The following is a 26,703-nucleotide window of genomic DNA, read 5'->3' as shown; positions in this document are numbered from 1 at the left end:
CAAAATTCATGATTTTCTCTGCCTCTAGCTATTAAGGGTTACATGACTTATTATCCTAGGAGACTTAGAAGGGGTTATGCATAATTTATTAATTTCATGTGGAAGAATGGGCTGTTCCACTATGTATGTATGAATCTTTCAGGGTAGTTTTGATTTTTTTAAATTTTGTTTTAGGGGTTTTTTTCCTTTTTTAAGAAAATAACATTCTTTACTAGTTGCAATGAAACAGCCAAATGACCTTTCCCAATGATGATGATTTTTGCCATTTCCCATCTGAGTTATCCATAGTATATTGTTAGTGTCAGGATAACTACAGGATGACATAGAGTATTTTAAGTATTTCTATTGTGTCTGTCACCAGGGTACCTAGTAGCTTTCAACTAAGTGGAACAAGGGGGTAAAGAATGCAGATTAATTTATGTTATTACACTTATTTAACTGCCTGGTTTTAATTTTCCCTCCTATTTTCATGAATATTCTTGGAAGTAGGAAACTCAATTAAGAGATTGTCATTGAATAGATGAACACAAGAGTAGTCATATTCCTTCTATCTTGTCTCTTGCCCTCAAAAAGAAAGGATTAATATTTGATTTGTAAATTGTGTACCTGACTCAAACAGGCAGAAGTGGAAACAAGTTGAGAAAATTCTTTAATGTCAGTTAAAGGTTATGTTAATAGAATGTTTATAACTTGAGCAGTCCACCATTTTTAAATGAGTCTTCAATGCATTGCATTGGGTTTTCTTAAAATATTTCTTTCTTTACATCTTAGTATTGGTAGCCAGTTTATAACTTCAATGGTGTTAACTAATACATGGTACAAATGTGCCATTTTACAGTAGTTTCTGAGGCAGGTATGGCCTAGGATATCAGGTATTGGAAGAGTAATGCCATAGTGGTATTCTCTCAAATATGTTCATTAATGAAAATTATTTTCAAATAAGATTACATATTTAACTTTTTAGAGTACAACCTTCTTAGTCATTTAAAAAAGACAATGTTGGAGTGTAGTTCAGTACATTGGAAAAAGAAATAGATCTTAGTATTCCAACCTATTTTAGAGTATTAGTGCGTCTCATATAAAAGTGATAGGAATCTGTAAATGTTTTATCTGTTTTAGATGGTTAAATTTTGTACATGGACATATGTAAAAAAATATTTAAAAGCTGAACTACACTTTACTTACCAAAGTTATTAGACGTGATTTCTTCATGTTACAAACTGTAGGAGTTCTCTTATTTTATAGCTATCTTCTTTTGGAAATTTGAAGGCAGACATGTTTGACATTTTTCAAAATTTCATCCCATCTTGAGACTTTCAAAAAACCACCAATAGTTAACTGTTCTTTTCCAAATTCCATTTTCAAAGTTGTGCACCTCCTCATTTTTCATCCTCTAAATACCTCAAATTGCTGAATTGATGGCACTAGAAAAGTGAATGCAGGGAAAAGAGCTTCCAAACTCTTAAGAGTATCTTCTTAATAGATACACTTCTTAAATCTGCTATAATATATACTACACAGTAAAAAAAAAGTCACATTTGTAAAGTGCTTGAATAAATGCATGCAAAAGGTCACTAAACCTCTTACGATAACCAGAATATGCTAAGTATCAATAAAGTGCATTTTTTCTGTTCTCTTTTTCTCTCTTATCCATTTTTTTAAAGAGTTTCTTCAAATAATTTTAGCTGATGAGCTACTTCTCTTAGCCTCAAATTTACACTGCTATTGTTCTACTTTTCTTGTGGTTATATGTATTAGTGTCGGACCATGAAAAAGAATCCCCAATTAGGGTTTTTGGAGTGGAAGACAATTTATCATAGGTATGAAGCAATACTTGCACAGTGGACAAACTTCTTGGGTCTTATATTTCTATGTAGTGAAAAACGGTAAATGTTCAAGAACTTTGCAGAATGCACAGATGGAATAGGATTATGAAATTTCATTGCTATACGAGCAAAAGGTTACCTTTTCTTCTCAAAGTTGATCTAGGAATTTAGGAAATACTCTAAAATAAAATGAGATAATGCTTAAACTGCCTTATCGATTCATCTTAGAATAAATGAATGGAATGTAGTACGTTTTTTGGAGAAGAGAAAGATCTGTTTTGCCTAAATGTGAAAAATACTAATAATATTGTGAATTTCTATTGTATCGTATTAAAACTTTCAGTTGAAAAAAATTACTTTTCCCATTACTAACAGGTCAACCATAAAATATATTGTATTACTATTTGATGTTTTTTGATTAGATAGTACTTTCAAAAAAGATAATAAATATAACAAGTGAATTTAGATACTCAGTGCAAGGTAGGTCAGATTCTGGTTTCTTCTACTTTTTCCCCCACATTTTAGGCATCTGCTTTAATGTTAGCACTGAAAAATGTAATGTAGATAAATGTATACATTAAAGTTTAAAATGCTTCTTTGTGAGGTAGTTGCTTTAATACAGTTCCTTCTCTTCCTTTCTGGAAGATTATGTTTATAATAGATGATCTGTGCCTAAATCTGATAACTTCTTTAAGAGCTACCAACCACCATTCTGATTTTTGGAGTATCACAACTGCCTTGATAAAGAGAGGAAAAAACCTCTTGCATTGAACTACACAAATATCAATTTTACTTTTTAAATGAAATCCAATTATCTCTCTGCTTCAGTAAATCTGGTTTAAGCTCTACATTCTTAAGGTGACACCAGTAGTAAAACCAGTAGTAAAAAAATATTTAATTCACACAGTAGGCTTCTTGTATATCCTGCTAAGCTATTTATTGTTTCTTAAGAGCCTGTCCATAGTGTTAAATAGCGTGAAATGTGAAAAATGAAGGACACAGGAAAAAAAAATCTGTTGCTTTCTTTATGTAGTATATAAAAACAAAGACAGATGACTGTCCTGTGGAAGAAAGTAATTTGCAATAAAATGAAATACTAATAAAAGAAGTACACTGAAAATTGGAAGGGTGGATAATAGTAGTATTTGTTAGGTTATTTGGCTCCTTCCTATCATTGTTCAGTTTGAGTGAGTTTCTTAGGTCAGGATCTGTGTCAGTTTAGACTATGACACCTACTGCTCGGTGCTTTGTATACTGGAGTTGCCTTTTTGCGAATTGGACCAAGAACTTCTGGCTTATCTGTGTTCTTGTACAAGTTACATAGTGACAATTGTGGGAAGCCCAGTCTTGCATATGGAGTCATAAGAAATTAGGAAGTAAAACCTTAAATTTCAGGTTTTCATCTTCTCATCTGCCCAGTCTCTCCATGCCAGAAGTTCCAGAACTATTGCTGGCTTCTCATGGTTTCTCCAGAGGTTTAATTAAGGAGTTTTCAAACCATGGAATGCATTTCTTTGCATGTCAGATGACAAGGAAACTGCTTCAAGATCATGTTTGAAAAATAAAATTTATCTAAGTTGCATGTTCTTCAGGAGGAAATTAGAAGCAGTTCAGATAGCATGTGCCCCATTCCCAATTCTGTGTAGGAGTGAAGAGAAGCAATGGGCTGGTGCTGCTTGTCACCCCAGTAGGAGAAGAAGCAGCAGGGAAGTATCCCCTTCCCCAGGAGCAGGGACTACTTAAAAAATGTGCCTAAAAGCCTGTGTAACTTTTAATCTCAAAACATGAATAATCTTTCATTATGCTTCTTGAATCCTTTTCATTCATGAAGTCGTTTGGTACTGAAAGGTCAAATAGTGTAAAATTTCTGCAAAAATTGCAAGTATTTCCTCTTATATCACTTTAAATAGCCATTAGGGAATGAGCATCTGTCTTCATTAAAGGAACTGGAAGCAGGTATTGATTTGGAGCTTTATGACTGTCTGTGCAAGTATTGACATCTGCTGTTCATTAATTGCTATTGTATATTCAATTATAACAAAATGATTGCTTATTATTAATCCTATATCAATATACTATTATTATCATGTTAAATTTTGAGGGGCTTATGCTTAAGAAAATGAACTAGGTTAACCCTATTTAATAAAAACAATAAGATAGAAACCCCTCAGAAATAGTAGCTTGATATAAAATAAAAGCAATAAGGTGAAAAAAACCCTCAGAAATAGTAGCTTGAGATGAATTTAGCTTTTATTTAGAGTTCCTTACTGTGCAGTTCTTGGAAATCTCGAAATGCTGTATCCAGTGGTTTTCAACAGTGAAAGGCAGAACTTGGCTTTAAAAGATGCCAAATCAGCAGAGTGAAGAGCAGTTGGCCTGAAGGCAGCAGAGAGGCTGACAGGAACATTAAGGTGTCTTTCTTTCCTCCAGTTCCTCAGTTTAGGTTCAATATTCTCATTTGTGTTCAGGTAAACACTTGACTGAAATTTTGATCTTAATGGAATAGGAGAAATAGGAAGTTCATGTTGTAGTTTTGATATTAATTTTTAATCCTAGATTTATCTTGAGGTTTTTGAACACATTTGCATGGCTGAACATTTTTACGAGTGACTGTATCCTAAAGACACAGATAGAACAAGCCTTGTCTGTGCTACTCTGTTATTTTTAAAATCTTTCCAGGTGAATTTGTGTTACCCAAACTTGGTATTTCGTATGTGTCTAACTGAGTGAAATTCCCTGATAGTAGATTTAGGTTTTGACTTCTAACATGGTCTATATATCAGAGGCTCCTTTTAAAGACTAAAGTAGAGGTTTAAGATTAAACACTCACTTCTGCAGCCATGAACATCAATGTTAATGATGGTAATAGCGGAAATAATCAGTGCTATTTCCTCTATCCCTTTTACAAACTGAAGAAAAAATCCATGTCACTAATTTGTTTGTATAATGCATTTTGCAAACTAGTTTACTAGATGCAGTAGTACAAATAATCCTTTAAGTATTATAGTTTAAAGGACAGATCCTGCCACCTTTATTCAGATAAAGTTATGCCCTATTTTTCAAGCATTTCTTTCGTTTTTCGTAGGGCTACTGTAAGGGTAAAATTCCACTGAAGTAGAACCTGTTTCCCTTGATTTACTTGTACAGTTTTAAATTCATTGTACTGTTTTATTCTCACTCATGTAAGTACTTGTGTATAGTTAATGGAAGTATGAGTTTCTTAGAAGATATAATAATCTTATTTCTGAGGTTGCCTTTCAGGTTGCTTCCATTCTCTATCTTTTTCCCTAACAGATAAACTATTTCTTCATTTACATGTAGAGGAATAGATTATGTATGTCAAAAAGCCTTGACAGTAAAAGTGTCTGAAACAGGTACAAGAAGGTTATTAGACAGTCAGGTATGAACTGTAAATCAGTCATGCAGGGTAATAATAGCACATTTTCTAGCCCTCCTCACCATATTTTATTCAGCAATTGTTTTATAAAAACATCCGTGTTCTTCAAAGTAGGATTCACTGGAAGGTAAATTCCTTTCTCTGAAGACTTTATAAACTAGGTGTTCAGAAATGTAATATGCTAAATTTCCAACCAAACTCGGCTTGTAACTGGGAAATACAATGTATAAAAACTAGAGTAGAAAGTGGGAATTAAAATGTTGGAAAAAATCAGTTGTTTTCCTGTGATTTAAATGAAAATTTTGTGAAGGCTATGTAGCCTTCTGACTTTCATACCTTAATGATTTCATATTTCATATTAACATCAATCAGAGTAGGTGAAAGACTGTGTAGTCAGTCCTAGATCTGACAGTGACAACGAATTTTTTAATAATACTCTTAGATAATAGCCTAAATAAAAAAAGGGTCTTTTCTGAAAGTTCTTCTTAAAAATAGGTTTTTCCATGGGCAGGGAAACTACTAAGTTTATTTTCTTTACAGTTTGTTTATACATATACTTTTCCCTGTTCATAGCTTCCTTGATCTGGACAGTTGTTGCTGTATGCTGTTACTGGTTTAGACTTACAGATTTGCTGATTGATCTGCTGGCTGCTGCATTTTATTTTTTTTTAATGAATATGAGGATGAGTTTTAATTGTCATTCTTTTGATAAACACATTCAAAGGCTCATCTTTACCTGGTGAGTTTTGGTCACAAAATATGGATCTTTGTATGTTCAAAAGCTTCACCTGATGTTATATTAAATTAGAATTTGTCAAATAGATCAAATCTTATGAGTGGATAGACAAATGGTGTATCTCATAAACCATATTTCCTTAAGAATTAATCTTGTAAGTAAAAAAATAAATATGTCCCAACATTTTTTTTAAATGCATTTTGTCGTGGGCTTAGTGTTACATTTTTGTGTGACCAGTTATAATTTGATGGTTAACTGTCCTTCTGATTTAGCCATTACATCATTCAGGAGAACAGAAGCACTTAGTTCCTTTTGCTAATGGTTATCCAGCTCAATTTCTGATTATCAGTATGAGAAATACCAACACTTTTGAATTCAGATATAGGAAACTGTGGATTTCTTTTTCTTTTAATGTTGATGTATTTATACATATATTGATGCGTGGAGTCTTGGTGAGTGTTAGCTACATTTTTTTGGGAGACAAAGGAATGCACCAATGTCAGTGCAGAGGAAATGACAGAATTATTCCTCTGGTTGAAAGTGAAGAGAGTTATTCCATGGGGAGTACAGTCTTGATAATTTTTGTTTGAGACTGCAGTTAGTAGAGCAGGGAGCATCAAGAGAATTACTCAAGCAATTCATGTTACTGCAGCAAAAGTGAAATGTGCTATCTAGGATTTTGAAGAGAGAGAAATCTAAAAAGCTGAAATACAAGGTTTACTTAGATGTGGACAGTACATTTTCACTTTTTTGAATAACGAAACAGGATTGTTTGTAATATCTTTCCCTTATTGGAGGAAATGAGCTTTGCATCCTTGTTTTGCATTCTTTTTGACAAATTCAACCTTAGAGATGATTGCTCACCTCTGCCCTTTGCTTTGTATGGATTAGAATTAAACTAGTGCTGTGTAGCCAGTTATGACTGAGTTCCTTGAAGAGAGGGACTCAGTCTCTCTGGTGGTTTTGTTTTGGATGTCAGTCAGTGAACACCTGTTCAGTTAACGAAATTATGTCCTTGAAGTCTTGATTGTGGTCAGTGAGGCCACTGGACCTTTAGACATGAAACATGCTAAAAAAGGATACAATACAGAAAATTGCTGTCTTGAGCAAATATTTTATAAAGCTTCTGGTATTTGAAGAGTTGATAAGCCTTGTAATATAGACTTCATTAGGGAGGCTTTATAAGTATTAGGGCAAGATTATTGTGTAACACAAGCACTTTACAGTACTTTGAGTTGTAAATAGCTTTATCTATGCATAGCCACAGCACCTCTGCAGCAACATAGATGCTATTATGCAATTTAACTTAGCTACTGAAAAACAGAGTATTTTAATAAGGATTTTCCAGATGTGGAACATTTGTACCATGGAAGTGGAATACTTCAGGGTAAAGTGTTTTGAGAATATGTCATCCTTTTAGAAAAAGTGTCTGTGCCAGCCTACACATAGATAGTTAGAGCTTTTTAATAATTGCTTTCTCCCATGAGCCTCCTTGGCACTGAAATAAAAATCAGCGTGGTTAACCCTCATTAAAACAAATAGATTAATTTCTTATTAAAATGAAAGACCTTCTTTTAATCATTCAGCTTCATGCTATTTAGAAAAATGTTCAATTATTAAAAGGCTGTTGTAATTTAATGGACTAGAAAGACACTGCACTTTGTGAAATTACATGAAGTGCCATGTTTTTTCGTGATACAAAAATTATTCACCTTGTATTTCCCGAAGTATCTAAGCTTTCATCGTATTTCTGAATATCAATTTAAATCTTAAATTTAACCCATAAGCTTTGAAAATTAAAATACCTTTTCCTTGGACATAGATCAACATTTTCAAATTCCAGTCCATGGCTACTCTGACCCAATTTTGTCAGAAAAATTTATTCTGAAATATTTTATCTGTCTCACTGGCAATTCATAAGTTAAAGCTTTTCTCTCAGACTGAGGAAAAGTTTCAGAAAGGGAGAAGTGATTGCCAATAGTTCTGCTGTTGTGTTTGCTGACCTCATCACATGCAGGATACATGCGAGCCGATTTTTCACTTGTGATTTGATGTTACAGCTTTAGCTTTGTAAATATTCTATATGCTTCTTGGGAAAAATTGCAGTCTGAATAATATGCTCAGTTTCAAAGCAAATGGATTTTTCAATATTAGCAATTAATACTATTTTCAGACATTCATTTCTAAGTAATTGAGCTTGTTGCAATTTTGCTTCTTCACTTCTAGACACTCAATTGTAGGACCTCATGTAAGGCTTTGCTCTTGAATGGAGCTAGTGTTCTGCTTTTCCTAGTTTATCATTTCACTGCTTCTGACAGCATTTATCCATTTCTTTTCTGCTGTGCCAGCTCTCACGCTTCTTGGAATCTGCTTGCTAAAATGACAGAAAGTTTAATTGACAAACAAAAAGCAGTGTTTTTCTGATGGTTGAACAAAGTGAGTCAGCTCAGTAAGGATTCAGCATGAAGGAGGATTTGCAGCTATACATCTAGGGACTGAGCAAGAGGAGGTGTGAGTGGGAAAGCCCCCAGATCCAGCTGAAGGGAGAAGGTGGATGGTTATAGAGCTATGGTGTGGAGGGAAGGAGGGATGAGTTGGACACATCTTTCAGACATGATTAAACAGTAGATTCTGTGCCAGAAGCTTGGTGCTCACAAGTTCTACCTGTATGGTAGGCACTGCTATGCTGAACACTGCAATTTATACACTTACGCTAGGTATTGAGGATGACTGCACAGAATAGTGTAAAAAGCCATCTGCCATAAACTTCACACAGTAAATATTTATGAAATGGGAATTTAACTGGTATTTTTTAGAATAGAAATGTAGGATCATAGATATACCAATGTACTTCCTGAAATGGTCTAAATTTTTGCTGGTAGCCAGAAGTAAAAATTGCCTAAATATTTGGTATTGATTGATTGCTTCCTTCATATTTTGCTAAACAAAATGTTTTTTCCTTTTTATCTACCTGAGAATGCTATCTAATGGAGCTGAGGGATAGAGATTGGTCAGACAACAAGTGTCTGGGGACTAGTTTAGTTGTGGAAATGAAACTTCTGTACTGATTAAACAATGTTTTAGTTCAAGTAGATCCTTGTACATTTTTGTGCACTTCTAAATGCAGCTGTCTTGAAGAAACATCTCACTCAATTTAATGTAAGATTTTTAAAAAACAATTTTATATTGTTTCTTAATTGCAGTTTCTTAAACTTCTGTTTTCACTTTCAACTAGTGTGTTTATTTGGAATGTTATTCTTTTAATTCCAGATTTTCTTCTGTGTTTCTGTTTTATATATGTTTGGCTGTCAGCTACTAGTTGGTTTTTAACCTTTATTGAATCTTCCATTGTATTCCTGCAGCTAAGTAGGTGTTTCAAAAGAAACCAAAAATATTATTAGTGACAGTTTTTGTTTTTATATTAACTTGAATCAAGTATTACAAAATATACACTTACAAAAATAGGTGGAATGAATGACAAAGAGTTTTAGTATATAGTTGGTAGTTTCGCTCCTGTCTTTAATTTGTGACTTTTTGCTTTTTCAGTACTTCATAAATCTTTTGTATAAGTTATATATTAATTTTTGGTTATTAATAATACCTGCCAGTGAGTGTTGTAAGTTAATGGCAGAAAAATGCAAAGAAAATAAGAAACATGTTTCCAAGTAGAGTAGTGAGCCCTTATTGATGGTAGATTTATGTAGGAGGTATTTTAAAATGAAAAACAGTGATGCAGCAATTTTTTGTCTTCAGGCTTGAAAAAAAAAGGTTTTATTTAATTTTTATCTTAGAAGATGTTCAATATCTTATCAGAAATAACTAGAATATCCTGTAGAGTTTTCTGAAATAAAAAAACTATCATAGCTGCTTAGAGAATCTGACCAAAGGAACTAAGCACTAATGGCCCACAGGGAGAAGAAATCAAGTGTTGTGAACGAGATTGGATGTCATAGTCTCAGACCGTGAAGTTCAGATTTCTGTTCTCAAAATTAATTTCTCTTTGACTGTCACTTCAGTGACAAAAGTATATGAACTAAATTCTCTGATCCCTTATTAATTTTTCATGATTCTCTCCAAGGATGTAGTACCCTGAGATCAAAACTCCCATTTTAACAGATAAACTAGTTCTCTGTTATGCCTAGATTTTGGATGAAAATTATAGTTTATACTTAGATGTCATATGCTTCAGGAATAGAAGTAGATGCTGTTAAAACATTAGATTGCAATGGGTTCTAGTTAACAATGAGAAGTATTTTTTTCAGTTGAACAAAGTCACTACTATTTTTTTTTCAGTAAAACACAAGGCACTAATATTGCATTCACTAACTGATAGAATGAAAAATACATGGAGAGTTTTTACATAACCCACTGTTCTTTCTATTTCTGGGGATGTAAAACATCTGTACATGTAGCAGTCTTATTTGGGCTGGCGATAGAACAAAGTATTAGCTACTTTTATTAAAGTCTTAATCATTGAATTTGTAGGCACTTGTACAAAACTGTGTTATTTCTTGCTCTCCTGTAACTACAAAGTGTGCCAGTACCTGTCCAGAGAAACAAATTTAAGATGTGTCAGTATACAATTATCTGATGAACCTTTACTGCAGGGATATTCATTATCAGATTTTTGTGGCTACATTCTCTAGGTGTTTAAAATCTACAAAGAATCTCAGGAACATCACAGCAGATCAGTTAACACAGTGTTGCCCAAGTAGCACACTTTTGGACTGGAAGTTTGATCTTGACAATATCAGCTCTTCATAATCTTCTACTCATAAGAAAAGTGGCCTCTATTACTCATAGAGACCCCCAATGAAGATCAAAGAAGTAAACAAGCCACAAAATGCACATACTGTCTATTTCCAGCTGTTCTTTCTCTAATCTCATGAATGTGTCTGATTGAAAAGCTATTCAAAGGGAGAATAAGCCCTTATCATTGCAGCAGGCGTGGGATTTGTATCTTCTTATCTCAGATGAGGCGACTGCTATTTTGTGTTTTCAAAGAAAGGTGGTGAATTCAGTTGAAGGAACTGAAATATTTCATCTGCTGTGTTGTATTCACATTGGTCACTATTTTATTTCCATTACCAGATTAAAAGCAATAGCAGAGGTACTTACTTTTGTAAGTGCCCATCCAGCCAACAAAAAGCTTCTGAGATCCTCACTGGGAATATGTTACAATACTGCATTAAGCAGCTTTACAGGGTGCTGCTTTGACCTTTCAGTAGCAGTGAGAACATTTTGGGAAAATACTGCCATGGCCCATGTGTGTTCTGCCAGGCTGTGCAGTTGTTCATATACGAAGATGTCTGGCTTATAAAAGACGTTTTCATGTGAAAAAATTCAGACAGCTGAATGCTGTTGTTGGTCTGGAACAAGAATCTCAAAGGTAGCAAAGGAAGCCTGAAAACACTATGTAAATAAAAAGGTTGTTTTTTGTTTTTTTTTCTTTTGGGTAGCCTCTTACAAAGACCTTTTGACGATGTCTGCCCTGTAAAATTTATGGCCACAGTTCTGGGCTCACAGAAGCATGAATGAATGCACCATTTATGGATGTCAGACTGCACTGTGAAATCAAGTTTGCAGTTTCCAGTATGAACTTGGCCACCTTTAAGATCATGTGACCTCTTACAGACATGTAGCACCTCATGCAATAGATTTTTTCATTATTTATTTATAGACATGGAAGAAGCAAAATTAATCTACGGTCCAGATAAGTGCATTGTAGAGAAACTGCAAAGAAGGCTTTTTTGAGAGAGCAACACTTTCTGGAATTTAGGAAAATAAGCTTAGGATAGAGTCATGTTTTTATGATCAAATCAGGTGATACATGCTTTTCTACCTTGAGCTATTACTGTCAAGTAAACTAAAATTACTTATAATTTAAAGCTGGCCTAGCAGTTTTTCTTTCCTAGTTATTTGAAACATGTACAATCTATATGCTTGATTCTCAGGACATACCTGATGACAGAAACTGGAGGAAGCAAATTGATTTAATATAACCAGTAAAATTTTATTCAATCTGAATGAGAAACATTTTATTACACATTTTGAATTCATCTTCTCTAATTGTAGAAAAATCATACAAGACACATTCAGATTAAAATATTTAAATGGTAATGTAATCACTGCCACATTTCTCTTTGTATTTAACACTATCAAATACACTGGCCTATGCTTTCTCTATGTAATCAGTGAACTAGCATGAGTGTATCTAGCATGTATGTATAGTACTCTCCAGCTGACAGTCATTCACATTTTCTTGTTCATTTACAGCAACATTGTACAGAGGATATAACATTTCTCATTGTACCAAAGTGATGAGAGTCAAGTCATGAATCTGGCTCTTCCCTAAAGACATCTCATTCATCTGGTAACCACGTTCACTTTTATGTCTTTTCATCAAAGATATTTCCCTTATATCACTGAAGCAAAAAATCTTTTTTAAACTCTCAATTACCAAAATTGGTTTTAATTGACCTGTTGAACTATACTTCAGTTTTCTTCCATACCTCCTTTGATAATTAAAAATAGGTTTGCCATTTTTATTCAGAACAAAAAATTTAGAGCAAGTTCCTTGGTTGTTTGTTTTTGTTAAGGGCTGTTCTAAGCAACCACCACCTCCAACAGCTCCTGGGGATTCCTTCTGCTCAGCCCAGAGACCCTGGGGTCTGTCCTGCTCAAGCTGATGGATGTGGCTGTTCCTTTCCCGTTTGCAGGTTCAACCAGTGAAGAGGATAAGTCTGGCTTTACACTAGTCTGGTGATTTCTATCTCCTTTTTATTATCCTGCTTAGAAAGTCTCACAGTGAAATGCAGACATGAAAAACACAAAGATTGCTCATGAATTCAGTAGGTGGTGGCATTTTCCAAAGTTTCCTAGTGTGCATTCTGACAGTCATAGAAAGAGAGCTTGTTTCTGAGATGATCAATTGCCAAACAGTTTTATATTCTTCTGAACTTAATAAATTCAAGTGAGGATGATAATATTTTCCAAAAGTATATTTTAAATGTGAATAATTTTCAGCCTTTATGCCTTCATTTTTATAGAACCAGAGAGATTCATGGCTTTCCAGTAGTTAAGGGTATGTATATTTGCTTTTCTTTACTTCTTTTTTTAGGTGCAGTACTGATAAATTACTAATCATGGACGTTGTGCTACTATACAGTGTAATAAAAAACATTGTTAAAAGCACAATAATCTATTGATCACAAAGTACAATAGTATGACAACCCACTGTACCCTAGTTCCTCCTGATATTTGTCCAGAATATTTCCCACCATGACCTTTGAGGGTGTAGGAATAGTTAAGTTTTAGTTTCAAATGTTTCTAGAAGTATGTGACCTTTCCAAATTCTGTTTTTTCCCTTATCCCTCCAATGGTTGCTAATTCGTAGTTCTGAGTCATCAATCAAAACCAGCCTTGCAGTATGTCTAGTTTTTTCAGTGACTCATCATGGATTCAGTGCAATGTAAGGGAGCTGCAGCCAGCAGGTTAGAGCAGCTAACCTCTCAAAACCAAATCTGAATAGAATGCAAGTGAGCTTTGACAATTCAAGTATATTTTAAATTGGATTTTCAGAGAACCCCCCCATACACCCATATGTAATATAAAATTTAATTATTGCAGTAGTTAAGTTGACCTGAATAGGCTTAATTTTTTTTACTTGCAGATCTTTAGTTGATTTTTTTCCCAGTGTGGTTGTGGAATCCAGTGGTGACACACTCACAGTCTAATGTTGCTTTCATCACCTTTCTCAGAGCCCCAGAGAGGCAGTCCAGAGAGGCTGGAAACCATGAATATGGAGTTCTCTAAATAAGGAAATTAGGAATGGATAAAAATGTTTAGTTGAATTGATACTCAGCCTCAAAATTTCTTTTTCTCTTTTTTTTTAGCTTGAATTTCACTTTTTATATATAGTTTAATTGATATATTATTCTAATCTTTTTATTGTCACTTTTTGTTAATTAATTGAACTTCTGCTCTATTCTGAGTATTATCTAGTCAGTGTGACAGCATACTCTCCCCTGAGAGGGTTCAGATACCTAACTGCAGTTTCCTGTTGTATTCTCAAACTGCAGGACCTGTAGAAGTTTGTATAGGAAATACTCATTTCACTGTCACTGTTAGAGTTGGTATTTCTGAAGGCTGCGTGTTATGTTACCACTCAAGGCCTAAGTGACATTGTTGTCATCCTAAAAATTTGATTGATTCTGATTCTTTTCTGAATCAGGCTCTGAAGCTTAAAAGCAAAACAAATAAAGGTATTTTACAATGTTAATAAATAAAATAAAAAAAAAGAAAAAGTGCTGACCAGAAGCAGAAGAGGTATTAAAATCCTGAATGTATGTTTAGAGAAAAGTTCATTCATTTTTAACCTGTGGGAAAACACATGCACGAGAGCAATATCTTGGTGAATGCTTTTTCTCTTATTCTATGAACACTGTTATTTTTCTTTTTTTACATATAGATCATTAAGATTTGTAGTTGTTAAACATCTTGTACCTATTTTAAGCACATTTTTATTGTCTGCTAAACCTTGCTCTCAGATCGCTAACTGAGGAAAATTAATGTGCCCAATAAGGCAAGGCTGACTGAAAGCATTAAAAAAAATAAAATTAAAAAGTAAAAAAAAGAAAAAGAAAAAAAAAAGTTTAAAAACCCCCAGAAAACCAAAAGAGAAGCATTTTGAAACTTCTGTATTCAAAAGAAAAATGCTGTAACCTTTTGTTTTGAAATACATGTTCAGAATTAAATCAAACACTGAGAACAATGTGTGGTAAATGTCATGCATATTTCTGTGCACAGTGAAATAGCAATGCAGTTTGAAAAGACAAAGCAAAGAGTATTTTCTGCATGATTCACAGATCAGTTCCTGCTAAAGTAAAAAATGCATTGATTAGCACCTGCTTATTATGGTTCATGTAGTCTACAGGGACTTAAAATAGCACAGTCATGGTCAGAAATCTGGAAGAATAGATTTAAACAAGGTTAAAAAATAAAAGAAGACCCCTAAACAGGGCTAGAACAAGCAGGGTGGTAGATGAATGTAAAGGCAGGGGAGGCCTTAGCATGACATTAAAATAAACCATGATGTAATGTTCCTGGGGGCCAAAGTTGCGCAAGCCATTTTTTTTTTAATTCTATAGAAATAGGTCATAGCAAAAAACCTACAAATAAACAACAGAAAGCAAATATGTCTAGTGAATAGCTGTGATACAGATGATTTTCCAATTTAGCCATCTTAATATTACCAGATATGTCACAGTCTTCAATATCTTAAAACTAGAATTTTTGTATTGCTATGATGCTATTTAATAGTATGTCAATAGTGTGATGGATAACAGAATCTTCAAATGAATATTTCAAAATCAGCATTTCAATTTTCTGCTCTTTGAATACAGAAAATCATTAAATAAAAATCAATACTTTTGTGTTTTTCAGACCTGTGAAACACTGTGTATCAGTGGTAAATACATAGCCCAGATGGTATTTGTCATCCAAAAAACTGTAATTCTCTATTCTGTACCAATAATTCTCATTTCTTAGTTTGTGGGAGAGCTGAAGGTCTTGTCTCTACCATACAAGGAGAACTTGCATAAGAAGGCTACAGGATTTGTTGCTAAGGGGCATTGTAAGCTATAGAATGTAGAATGTTCAACACAAAGGCGCAAGAGCAGAGGTTAGCATGAGGAGTACTGGTGTTTTCACTGGAGCTAACCCAATCTTTATTTACTTACAATAAATTTGGTAGAAAAACCCTCAAGGTACCTGATAAAAAAGATAAACAGAAGCTTGTATGGGGCTACAATTTCCTTTTAACATGGCACAAAGAATTGTAGATAGTAAGTAATTATTTTTCTTCTTTTCTTCACTTTGCAGAAAAACTCTGAATTTCTTTTAATACGGGTTTTGAAACTTTGCATTGTCCATTCCTCTGTAGCAATGGGAAAACTCCACTGTAGGTAATCATAACTTTTTAAAAAGCACATTTTTGTAAATTTGGACCAAGAATGTAGTGGCTTTCTAAGCCTTAGATAAGGCAAATCCAGTATGCTGTTTGCTTGTAGTTCTCATCCCAAGCGAGTATTTACCAATGTGTTGTTAGTTTTAATTTGATGTTCAGAACTCTCTCATAAGTCAATCCACTACTATCTTTGGGGAGTTATGAGTAACTTGCACACACAAAGAAATGTTTTCCAAGCTCTTGCATGCTTATAGAACAGGAGCTTTACTAGCTTTATTATTTGGTAATTATAATCTTTGTAATTTTATTAAAATTTCAGAAGAAAATACCCCTGTCTTGTTTTCAGAAGCTACTGCTCTTTTCTTGTTTCATTAAACAACAAAATCTTGCAAGCTCATGTTAGTACTATGGCTTGTCATATCTTGCAGAACCCCCTCATAAATGCAAGAAAGCCAATCCTCATAGTCACTGTATCAAACTGCTTGAATATTTTTAGTCCTGCACATTTGTGTATAATTTATGAATACTTTTGAAAGATAGTCCCATAGACAGAGCATAATGTACCACCTACATGAATAGTGAATTGTGCTTTAGGGAAGGATCATACTAATTTGGATGTGATGATATTAAAAATAGTCAGAACAGCATCATAAAGAATATTTATTAATGATATAATTATATTTTTTGCTGTAAATGTTCTGAAAAATAAAGAGCAGGGAATCATTATCAAATTCTAATAATGTATGGGGTGTCTAATAGTGTGTGTAGTTACCTTTCAAAATTTTGACTGGCTTTAAATACTTAAAATGGAAGCTTGAATAGTCAGCTGTCAAATCTGTTGTAAACTTTTATGATTTATATGCTATAAAAATTGGAGGGAAGGTGGATAGAGAACGGGAAGTTTTCCAGTGTTTGTGTGGCATGTAAGGCCTACAGATAGGAGATTTTTTTCTCTTTTTGTCAATTAGTGGTTATTATTGCAATTAAAAACTAGCAAGCTGGCTAAAATAAAGTATTTAATAAGTTTGTTAATATGTTTGCTCTAAGATTACTGTCATGGGAGTTTTGGGGTTCTTTTTTTAAAAATAGATTTTTTGTGGGTGGCAGTACAATGTGGAATAAAGTGGACTTATTTTATAAATTCCTGCATTTTCTGGACAAGTAAACTATGTATTGAATTTTGAAGTTTTCAGACCAAATATTCTGACAGCCTACTTACAGGAAACATTAATAATCCTAGTGTGAATTTCTACAATGCAACTACTCTTAGCCACCTAAGAGAAGTTTATATCTAACTGCATGACAGGTATAAAGTTCTCTTAGATGGAAAAGTGCAAGAATAAATCTGGTCTAATGAATAGAGTGATGTTCTCACCTCCCAGATACAATACAATGATATATTTGTGTGCACTGTTTACACAAGAGGTATAATGATCAATAAACCTAATAAGGAATAATTGGGAGGAACTTTTCTTAAATAGGACAAGGTGAAGAACCTAAGCCAGTGAGTGCCATTCTGCAACTTAGCAAAAGATATTAATGTGCAGTTTCTGTTGTTCTTTCTTATTGCTAGCATGACATGAGGTATCTAAACAACAGTAGTAGTTTTATTGTGTTTTTGAAACAGACATATTTTACATAAATTAGGAAGAGTGTCGCTGTTGAGCAGCTAGCAGAGTAAGGAAGTCAGTTCTCAGTGGCAAAAAGGAAAAGGCCTTTATTGTTTTGATTTCATCATATATATAGAGTTTTCAAAAGTCACCCAGATTGGTCAGTCAAAAACCTCCCCCTAGGCCTGATTGGCCAGGTCTGCACTGTCCAAGTCTTGGGACACTGTTTTTAATAACATCCAAACTTTATCTTTATTTATAAAACACAAAAGGATTTCTCATGGGAAAGACCTGTGCTAGCCACAGAAGAGCTTTCAGGTTCCTAACAGAATTGTGAAAGAGTCATCAAAAAAAAAAATTGGTAGCTTAGTAGGGTAAAGCACTCTACCATGTTTAGGACAACAACTGAGTTTTGAATCTAAGCTTTCTAACAACCACTAACCTAGATATTTGACAATGTTTGAAAGCTCATTTGGTTTTCTATAGTAGGACACTTGTTATATTTGGATTTGGAAACACTGTAAAAATTGGTCTTTTGTGTAATTTAGAAAAATTAAAACCTCTCTAATAAACAGCAGAAGCTTAGTAATTCATTATGGGATATATTTTTTAGCTACTCAAAATATCAAACCTTAGAGAATAGGATGGTTAATTACTTGCAGGCTGTATGGTCTAAAGTATGAATGAAGGGTGCTGTTTCAGCTTTAACCTCTCTTCTGTATAAAACTGAACCATTCATCCAACCTCTCATTTTGCTTTCAAAGTGATTGTGTGAGCTTAGAGGTGCCATCTGCCTCAAGGTCTCAAGGCATTTTTGCTTACTAGAGTGCATAGGAGCGCATCCTTCTCCCCTCTTCCTCATCTCCAATGCCTATTTTCTTGGCTGCCACACAGTGGTTCTTATCAATAGGCAGGGCAAACCAGGGATATTTGGGGATTGACTGGCTTTCATCCTGATTGAACGTGGTTCCTCTTGGATTCTTTTCGTTTCATGATGTCTCTCCTCACAAGCCAGAATATAAGAGTACCTTGTGCCAGCAAATGCAAATGGATTCCTCTTTTGAGTTCTGCAGTTTGACATTATGCAAATCTTTCTTTGTGGGTGGGAACCTTGCCATTTCTTCTTTTCTTCCAGTGTTGAATTTCAGTGTTGCTTCCTGCTATGGACATGTGCTGTACTGACATTAGTTGCTTATATGGTGTTGGAGCAGAGTCTCCACGAAGGCCCAGATCATTAGTTCCCTTAACCTGTCAATCTGTGGGGATCACCAGCTCTTCTGTTAAGCTACTTTTTCCTCTGTTGGATCCAAGCTTATCAAAATATACGAATTCTTTCCCTTTTACGCAAAGGAGTTTTCTGTCTCTACCTCTAGGATGAATCACAGATTTCATTGGTCTTGTGCATTTATGCAGTAATTAAGCTTCATTTTTCTTATTAAGTAATGCAGCAGTCTTTTTTTTTTTTCAGCCTACTTGAATGATACTGCTCAAAAAACAATATGCTCTGTGGATTTATATACTTTGTCTAATATTGCAAGCTGGCTGCAGTGACATTTAAAAATCACTAAGTATGTTATAAATTAGTGGCCTGAAAAAAATGACACTAGAAAATGTCATAAAGCATCAGGAAAAATGTAAATATTTAAGGTGACTAGCTTAAACTTAATGAAAAGTTTAAGCTTAACCTGCTGGGAAATCAGTAACTTTAACCTTAAATATAATTTTATTGTTTATTCAGTAAAACGTGAATAATGGAGGAGGTGGGATTGGTACTTATGAATAACCAGGCTCCTGTAGTTGAGTGAAATTTTGAATATACGTTTTGTTCAATGCAGTTTGGTTTAATATTTTGCATTTTTGCAGCATTTTAAAAGCTATAATAATTAGGCAATTAATGAAGTTACATGTCAAAAATAGTGAAAAATTTAAGAAAATGCGGAAGAAATAGAAAACACAAATGTTCATTGAAAGAACACTCAGCTACAGATTAAAAATAAATTTGGGAATTGCCTACTTTTCCTCCTTATTTTTCTTGCAGAAAGATAGCCAGTTAAGAGAAGGGTGGAGCCCTATAAGTAAAAAAACCCTAGTGATTTGCTGTAGTTTGGGGTTGGTTCTACTGAAGTAAACCCAAGGTCCATCTGGAGACACCTGAGCTAAGGCACCTGAATGTACTATATTATATTCTACTTTCCCAAATAGTTTCTTGACCTATAACAGTTTGTGTCTGAGGAACTTACTGAGCCAGATGTGCAATTCTTGTGTTTAGGAATAGTTTAGGAATAGTTATCCTATATGCCTCCTTGCATGTTGTCCTGTCTGCACCATCTGATGGCATGGAGTCCTATAACCCAACTTTAAGTTATAAAGATTTGCCACTTCTTATTTGTTTTGAGTCTGTTACCTGCTGGGTTCATTTGCTGCCTCTAGGTGAGAAGAGACAATGAGCAGTTAGTCCCCATCTGCCTTTTTTATGCCTTTCATGTTTTTAGATCTCTGTCATGTTCCCTTGACTCCCTTCCTTTGGCTTAAGTTACTAAATTGCTTCCGATCCAGAATCTGTTCTATGCCTTTTCTAATGTTGTTACATTTTTTGACACCGGGCTTGGGTAACCCAAACTCTGCACAATATTGAAGGTAATACATGATAGTGGTGTAATGATGTTCTCTGTGTTGTTCACTCCTGCCTTTTTAAGAATTCCAAAGAGTTTGCTCCTTTGCACACTGTGTAGCACTGAGATTCTGATTCAGAATGGTGTTGGTCAGCTCTAAACTTTCTTTGAGAATTGTTGCATTTTGCATTTTTGGTATTGAGCTTTGTTTGCCATTTAAAAATCTACTTTCTCAATCTTATGGACTTTTTTAATGTCATTCTTCACAGCCTACCTTCATCTGCACTAACACAAAAAGGTTGGTATTATCAGCAAACTTTGTTACTTCATTTTTCTCCTCTTTTTTCTCTTCTGTTTTAATTGAGAGATTAAACACTACAACTCCAGAGAATTGCACTGGCTGTTTCTTTTAATGTGAAAATTGACAATTTACTCTTTTCTTCCTACTTCAAGGCAATTATTTATTCATACCAAACCTCCTCTTCTTTTCGCTGCTCTCACTTCTTGGGTGGGAAAGGGAGTGGGAGCTTTTGGAAATGCATGTAAATTATATGAACCAGATCCTGCTTATGTACATGATATTTTGCTTCTTTCGAGAAGTTGTCTTGTGTCATGCAGCAGAACTTCACATGCTGCATTGACTCTTCCCCAAAATCCTGTTTATATGCATAACCATTAAATTTCTTATAGTGTCTACTTAATTTGTCCATCAAACATATGGTGCTGGTATTGCACTGTCTTCTCCAGTTTCCCTTTCACTGTTCCTAGTACTCTTGTGCTGTCATTTAGCTCTTTAAAGCTTTAAAGGCTTAAAGGCATTCCAGTTCCTTCTGTCTTATTTCTTAGTCACTTGGTACTCATGCAGAAGCAAGTGTACTACTGGTTATTTTTCTGCATCTCTTTCAGTGTAATTTTGTTTGTTTGGTTTTCCTGACTCTTGTAAGCCTCTGCTTTAGCTTTTAATAAAAAGATTTGTTTTGGGGGGGATTTTTTGTGTGTGTATTCTTTTTTCTTTTTGAACCATTGTGTATTTTGGTATTTGTTGGCTTCACCCTGCTTCTCACTTGAAAAATTGGTATCTGTCCTTGATTTCAATAGGCTGCAATTCCTCTGTGTTAAATTAGTTCTGTTCTTCCTGAACAGACGCTTTTTGTTCGAGAACCAGCACTAGTTTCCAAAGATTATTCCTTCTTTCTCCTTTATCTGTGACACATTTTAAATTTTGAAGATATCATTTAGCCCTGATCAGATAATCCTGTCGTTTGGTCAGATTCACATGTTTTTATTTTAAAGTCTGATTAGTAGTAGTGCATAATTTTGCTAGGAAAATAATTCAGAATATTGTTCTTTTTGAATCTGGTTGCAAATGTCCTTTATAGTTTGCAGTACAGGCTACAAATATCCTTGACAATAGTATCCTATGGAGATAAACTGAAAGAGTTGGGGGATTTCAGCCTGGGGAAGAGAAGGTTCTGGGGAAACCTTATAATAGCACCTTCCAGTACGTGAAGGGGTATAAAAGAGATTATGATTTAAAAAAGGGGATTTAGAGTATTGTATTTGCACTTGCAGCACTTCTTTATAGTCATGGAAATCTTAGAAGGATCATTTTAAGTTCCTTGTTATTCTTCCTTCCAATGGGAAATTTCATCACTGAGACTACAGAGTATTTTTCCTCTGTCTTCAGTAATGTTTTATGTGATTGAGAGAGTTTTAAATTAAAAAAATCATTCCACTGATACAATTTTTCCTACTGAAAACTGGTTTTCTTCAATTTTTTCTAATTTTAGACTTTAAATTTCACGAATTAGAAAATATTTATTACGGATTACAGGTAGGATGTGTTTGATTCAGCTATTCAATGAGTAATTGCATGAAAAGATGATTGGGGTAATGAAAAAATGAAAGATACATTTTATTTAAATAAACTGCTTTAGCTTTATGGTATATTCAAGTGCTAGGAACGCATGGTGGTTTAGATCTGCTGTTTTCATAATAATTTCACATATTGAACAATGAACAATATTAAGGCTTTTTATTACTGTTACCAAAGACCATGTGTGAAGTTTACTTGAATGCATTATTTTCAGCTACTCTGTATTTGAAGGCCAAATGATACTGGTAGGTAACATAAAAAGTATTCACACGAAAAAAAGTAGTTTTCAATGTTGAAAGAAACTCAGAGTTATTGCGAGAGATTTGATTACTATTCATGTCATAAAAGGAGGTTATTTTCAGGGTAAAGGAATTTGTGAAAAGATAATTGGTTAGACTAACATTCTCATTGACCTAATTTGCATTAAATATGCTACTGTGAATTGTAGTTATGCTTTTCCATTTGAAAGGCATGCTTTGTTAACTTATTTAAAGAGCCCAATTAAACTACAGTTTAAGTCATACCCTTTAATTCAACAATACAATATCAAACTGAGGATCTGTGATTACCAACTTCATTTGTGTGGAGAATCATAAACCAGTTCTTGATCCCAGTGTATCTTCCTGATGAAGTAGGTTGATTTAGTTAGTTTACATCTGGTCATTCTCAGGTACTGAAAGCATTCAGCCAATCCTTTAGTTTAGTTTTACTCCTTTATAAGAGGAGACAAAACTATTTCTTCTTTGACGCGGTATGAGCAATAACAAGAGCAGTCTTGGGGATGTTGGAAGGAAGTACTTATGCCTTTGTTCTAGTAGTAGGAAGACTTTGAGGACCATTTTGTTTTCAGCTGGACTTCTTTTCATATGTAACTAAATAGAGCCTTTAAAATATGAGCTGTTAAAACATTAATTTGCACATTTTCATACGCATTTTTAAATCTGGAGACTATATTCGTATTTCTTTGGTTTTCAGAATTAGTTATTATGTATTAGCAGTACTCTAGATATTTTGAAACAGAATATTTATTTCCTCTTATGCTGTATGCAGTGAAGAGGGAGGTGCCTTTTTCAGTAGTGAGACAACTGTGAGTGCTCAAGTGAAGTGTTTTTGTTTGCAGATAGATGCATAAAGATCTAGGGTCTTATTTTTCCACACTGCTGAACAAACCTAGGCATCGTGGAACCTGGTGTTTGTACTGTATGAACTGAGCATTTGTAAAATTAGCCACCTTATTAGATATCTAATTGTTAATGTCAGTACTCAGTTTTAATTATTGGCATGTGTACTGCTTGACAGTGGCTGTTTTCAAAATAATCCCTAGAGGTCCTGAATGTAAACCAAAGCAGAACTGATCAGGCAAGGCTGTATATCAGAACAATACTGCTGACTCATGTTGGTTTAAGCTAATGAGAATAGAGAAATGCATATTCAAGCTGGCATGGTAGTGGCCTTAAATATCTATACAAATATTCAGCTGAGAAGGTCACTTTCTTGCTGTAATGGTTCTGAAAGTCATGATGGTGGACATGCCAGGTACACAGGGTTTGTTGCTAGTGTGAGTACGTTTGCATGCTCAATGACCATATATGAAATGCAATGATCTAGAAAAGCACTTCAGACACTAAACAAATTTTTAAAATTCACTGCCAATAAATTTTATATTCCACCTGAAGGATGGCTAGGTCTCTCTTTTCTCATTATTTGACACAGAAATGTGCCAATTACTATGCCATTTTGCTGCTTATTAATTTTGTTTGCAAAACAGAAGCCAGCTGATGCTTGCACTGTTGTGTAAAATTGCTGAAAGGTTGTGCTCTCCTACATTTTGGGACAGGCAGGCAATGTAAATGAAGCCAGTTTTGGGAAAGCAGATTATACATTCAGATTTTGTCTGCAGGATTAAGGGCATGATTCAGTAACTGTCAATTGTATGAATGACAGGATGTAGAGAGCCAAATGAAAGCTAGATTATCAATTGTTGGTAAAGCCAATGAAAACTCCCTCTAGGGCATTCCTTCTCTTTTAGAGACAGCTGTTGTTTCTCAGCCAACTGCTGGAATAAATCACAGTGACTTACAGGTGATCACAGGATGGGTCAGGTGGGACCGCAGCGGGTCATCTGGTCTAACCTCCCTGCTCCAGCAGGGTCATCCCAGAGCAAATGACACAGGATTGCATCCAGATGGTTCTTAAGTATCTCCAGTGAGGGAGATTCCACAGCCTCTCTGGACAATCTGTTCCAGTGCTCAGTCACCCATACATAAAAAGTTCTTTCTCATGTTCTGGTGGGACTTCCTGTGCATCAGTTTCTGCCCATTGCCTCTTGTCCTATTGCTTGGCACCACCAAGAAGATCCTGGATCCACCCTCTTGGTACCCTCCCTTCAGATACTGATAGACATTGATGAGGTTCCCTCTCATTTGCCTTTTCTTGAGGCTGAACAGGCCCAGCTTCCTCAGCCTTTTGTTGGAAGAGAGACTCTCCAGACCCTTGACCACCTTAGTAGCTCTGCAATTCTCAGGATCAAATTTTATCTCCTTCACAACAATAATTGAACATGGTTTTTTTAATCCTTAAATTGCAGTCTAAGAAGCAACATCTTATCTTTCCCTTACTCTATACCTTTAGCCATCATCTTGCAACCCTAATATTTCATGTTTCCTCTGTCACAGACCTTATGGATTTTTTTGAGTTTCTGTAGTTCTTGTATGTTTTTTTCAGTAAATAAATTTGTAGGTCTGTCTTCTGCAACACAGCGTGGTGCTGCAATAAAAATACAGTGTTTTAAAGCAAAATGATAATCCAACATCCCTTATAGCAAGAGAAGGTTTCTGTTGCTTGATGGAATGTGATAGGTTACAAAATCCTGCAATTAAGATTATGTACTTAATTAGTCCTATTTAAGGGTTTATTTTAATTCATTCCTTCTTGTGTAGAAATTGGATTTTGGGGTTCGGTGCATTTTTTTGATGATGTGCTGGAGGAGGGGCTAGTTCAAAGAAGAGCAAGAGTATAGCTACCAGAAAACATGAAGTCTTTATTTGGCTTGTACAAAGTGATTTTTAAAATTTATTTGTAATCCATTTTTAGAAATATTTGCATGTTGGAAAGAGCAAGTCTGTCTACAGAACTTTCAAAGCTGTTCATAAGAAATTCACTCTGTGAATACTGTGTGTATTCCTAGTATGGTGTCCAGATTGGACTTCTAAATGAAAATCTTGCATGCTGACATGACACCTAATGCCTCATCATTCCATTTTGTATTTGCTGTCCCGTTTTAGTATTGTTTTGCAATAAGCGATTAAAAGTTCTATAGAAGTTTGGCATTAATAAGTTTATTATTGTGAATACAAGCAGCATTAATATTAAATAAAAATATGTTGAAGAGGTGAGATTTATTTATTGAATTTACTCCTTTAGGGTTGGGAACTTCAGAGAAAACTTGTTATTCTTTTTTTAAATAAATATATTTTTTATTTCTTTCCTTTAGGAGATTCCTTTACACAGTTTCGATTTGCTGATGAGAAAGAATGGGATAAAGAAAGTATATGCCATAAGCAGGTAACAGAATTGTCATTCAAATTATTTCATGCAGATGATCACCTGGGATAGAATATCTAGGCAGTTGTGACTTCAGCAAAAAATTGTTAATACAATAGTAGCATTCTTTATTCTGTACATTTTTACCAACTTTTCTCTAGTGCTGGAGGCTCTTGTCCTTGGGCCTTGTCCTTTTTTTTTTCTTCTGAAGACTAATCAAAGCAGCAGGCTAGGTTTTCAAGTAACGTTGGGAGGAAAGAACAAGAAAGCCCTCCAGTGAAGAGAAAATAAGGGACTGTCTTTTTGCTTTACTGGCATAGGAATTCAGCCTTCCTTTTTCAGCTGTATTCAAGAGAAAAGTGTTTAGTAAAATGACAATAACAAAACCTGTAGGAGTGTATTCATATATTGGACTATGAAGCATTCAGTTCCCTTCAGATTAACAGTTCATATCCCCTGGTTGAACCTTCATGCCCTAAAAAATTAGAGCATCAACTAGATTATTTGTAAATGAATTATTTATGCTTGAATAAAAAGGAGCACAGCAATGGAAGTCTCCTGTTTTCTCTATCAGGATACCTTAAAGTGTCTCAATTTCTGCAGAGATCTCTCTGTCTTCCTCATGCAAGTCACCTGAATTTTTGCAAAATACAGCTTTTGTCTTCAATCTTTTCTTAAAATTGCTGTGAAACTCTGCTTGTGTGTTTCTTGTAACATCTACATGTATTCAAATTTTGAAGATTTGCTATTTATTTTCTAAAATATTACAATAATTACTTCCTGGGAAGTGATATATAAAGGTACTTTAGTGTTACAAAGTCAAAATAAAATGAGGAAATAAACCCAAATGCAGCATTTGTTTTAACCACCACCTGTTGCTTTAGTGGAACACAGCCTTTCAGTGACTATTTTTTTCTTTTCAGTTCTTCTGCTCCTAGTGTGCAGGATGATGTCAGTATCCCGAATATTAATTTCTTCATCATTTCCTCAGAGGCTTGTCATTCTAGCATTTAGGTGATTAGAACACATTAATTAATTCCTGAATGGCTAAAGCCATTGTGAGCAGACTGAAGCTGCATGTTGCCACCATTTCCCTTCCTTTGATTTCTTATTTTAATCCAGAAAACTCTCCTAGA

General features: G+C 34.5%; 1 protein-coding gene across 1 annotated transcript in view; it reads left to right on the top strand.

Annotated features, from left to right (window-relative positions):
• AVEN (apoptosis and caspase activation inhibitor) overlaps positions 1 to 26,703 on the top strand; it is an 85,974-nt gene that overhangs the window by 54,356 nt on the left and 4,915 nt on the right. The window contains exon 3 of the mRNA XM_085062063.1: positions 25,518 to 25,588. Within this exon, the coding sequence (XP_084918189.1) occupies positions 25,518 to 25,588 (71 nt within the window). The remainder of the gene's footprint in view (positions 1 to 25,517; positions 25,589 to 26,703) is intronic.

Source organism: Lichenostomus cassidix, chromosome 5 (assembly GCF_008360975.1).
Source record: "Lichenostomus cassidix isolate B80296 chromosome 5, HeHo_3.0, whole genome shotgun sequence".
Classification (NCBI taxonomy): Eukaryota; Metazoa; Chordata; class Aves; order Passeriformes; family Meliphagidae; genus Lichenostomus; species Lichenostomus cassidix.
Note: the sequence above shows the minus strand (reverse complement) of the source record. Positions and strands in the feature narration are given on the sequence as shown.